The 1,072-nt window shown below is 41.8% G+C and overlaps 1 protein-coding gene across 1 annotated transcript in view; it reads left to right on the top strand.

The window, feature by feature from the left end:
• Positions 1–18: 18 nt before the first annotated feature.
• The window catches only part of LOC109297711 (putative ankyrin repeat domain-containing protein 31), a 4,754-nt gene continuing 3,700 nt past the window's right edge, over positions 19–1,072 (top strand). Inside the window, exon 1 of the mRNA XM_019517698.1 lies at positions 19–375. Coding sequence (XP_019373243.1) covers positions 40–375 — 336 coding nt within the window. The 5' untranslated portion in view covers positions 19–39. The remainder of the gene's footprint in view (positions 376–1,072) is intronic.

Genomic DNA, 1,072 nt, shown 5'->3' with positions numbered 1-1,072 from the left:
GATTTGCTGAAACCACTCAGTGAATCTGAAAGTCCAAAAATGATAAACCTTTTGCATGATATGCTAGAATGTCAGGATGATGTTCTATCTGTAGATACTTTGGGTGATCAGAAGAACAATGCCCTCCCAGAAGAGCTTCTGATAGCACTGAATTCCTTGTCAGAATCTTTAGTACAACCTGTCTATCAATTAGCAGAGACGGAAAGAGAGCTTCATGTTATGGAAGAACACTTGAGATCAGAACCCAGTATTTCCCAGAGAGATGATGATTGCACTCAAAAAGCAGATACCATTGAGTCTTCGTCTTATATAGAGCAGCTGAAAGAAAGAAAAGTGTTAACAGAGTCTAAGTTACAGAATATAAAAGATGAGCAGGTGTGTGTACATTTTAATCCATATATTGAAGTGTTAGGTTTATCTTAAAATACTTTATTGCAGTTAATTTTTTCTCCTTTTGGTAACATATTTTTATATTTTCATTGTTTTTACTTAAGCTCCCATCAGCTTTTTCCTAGCTACTGAAATTGCTGAGTTTGCTGGGATTGTAAATTGTAGTAAACTGGGTTGTATTATCCTATTGCCTTCTGTGCTTTGCCTTATGCTGCTCTGCTGTACTTAGTGGTCTACTTAAATCATGGTTAGATTTACCAATTTTCATGGGTTGGCCACAGCATAAAGACCAAATTTCATGGACATTTTGCAGATGTGCTCCGGCAGCCCCATACCTCAGTAATGCTTGGTAAGAGGGGGTGGCCACCATCTTGACTGCTGGTTGCCCTTTGTGCAGTCCTTCCCCTCAGCACTAATTGGTGGAGAGGCCCAGGCGGGGGAGGGGGGGGACTGGGAGGAGAGCCAAGAGAATGGCAGCCATCTTTTCTGCTGCCCTTCATACTGCCCCACCAGCCAGCCCCTTCCCCTCCCACTTAATAAAATAAGGGTTTTTTGTTGTTGTTGTTGTTGATTTCACAGACAATCCTGGATTTTGCAGTTTCTGTGAAATCCACAACACTGTGATTTCAGTAGATGCCTAGCTAGTGGGGATCACTGAAACGTGGTGGGACTCAACGCATGA

Source organism: Gavialis gangeticus, unplaced genomic scaffold, assembly GCF_001723915.1.
Source record: "Gavialis gangeticus isolate Ggan-Ray unplaced genomic scaffold, GavGan_comp1, whole genome shotgun sequence".
NCBI lineage: Eukaryota > Metazoa > Chordata > Crocodylia > Gavialidae > Gavialis > Gavialis gangeticus.
The sequence above is the reverse complement of the archived record's forward strand: the minus strand, read 5'-3'. Positions and strand labels throughout refer to the sequence as shown.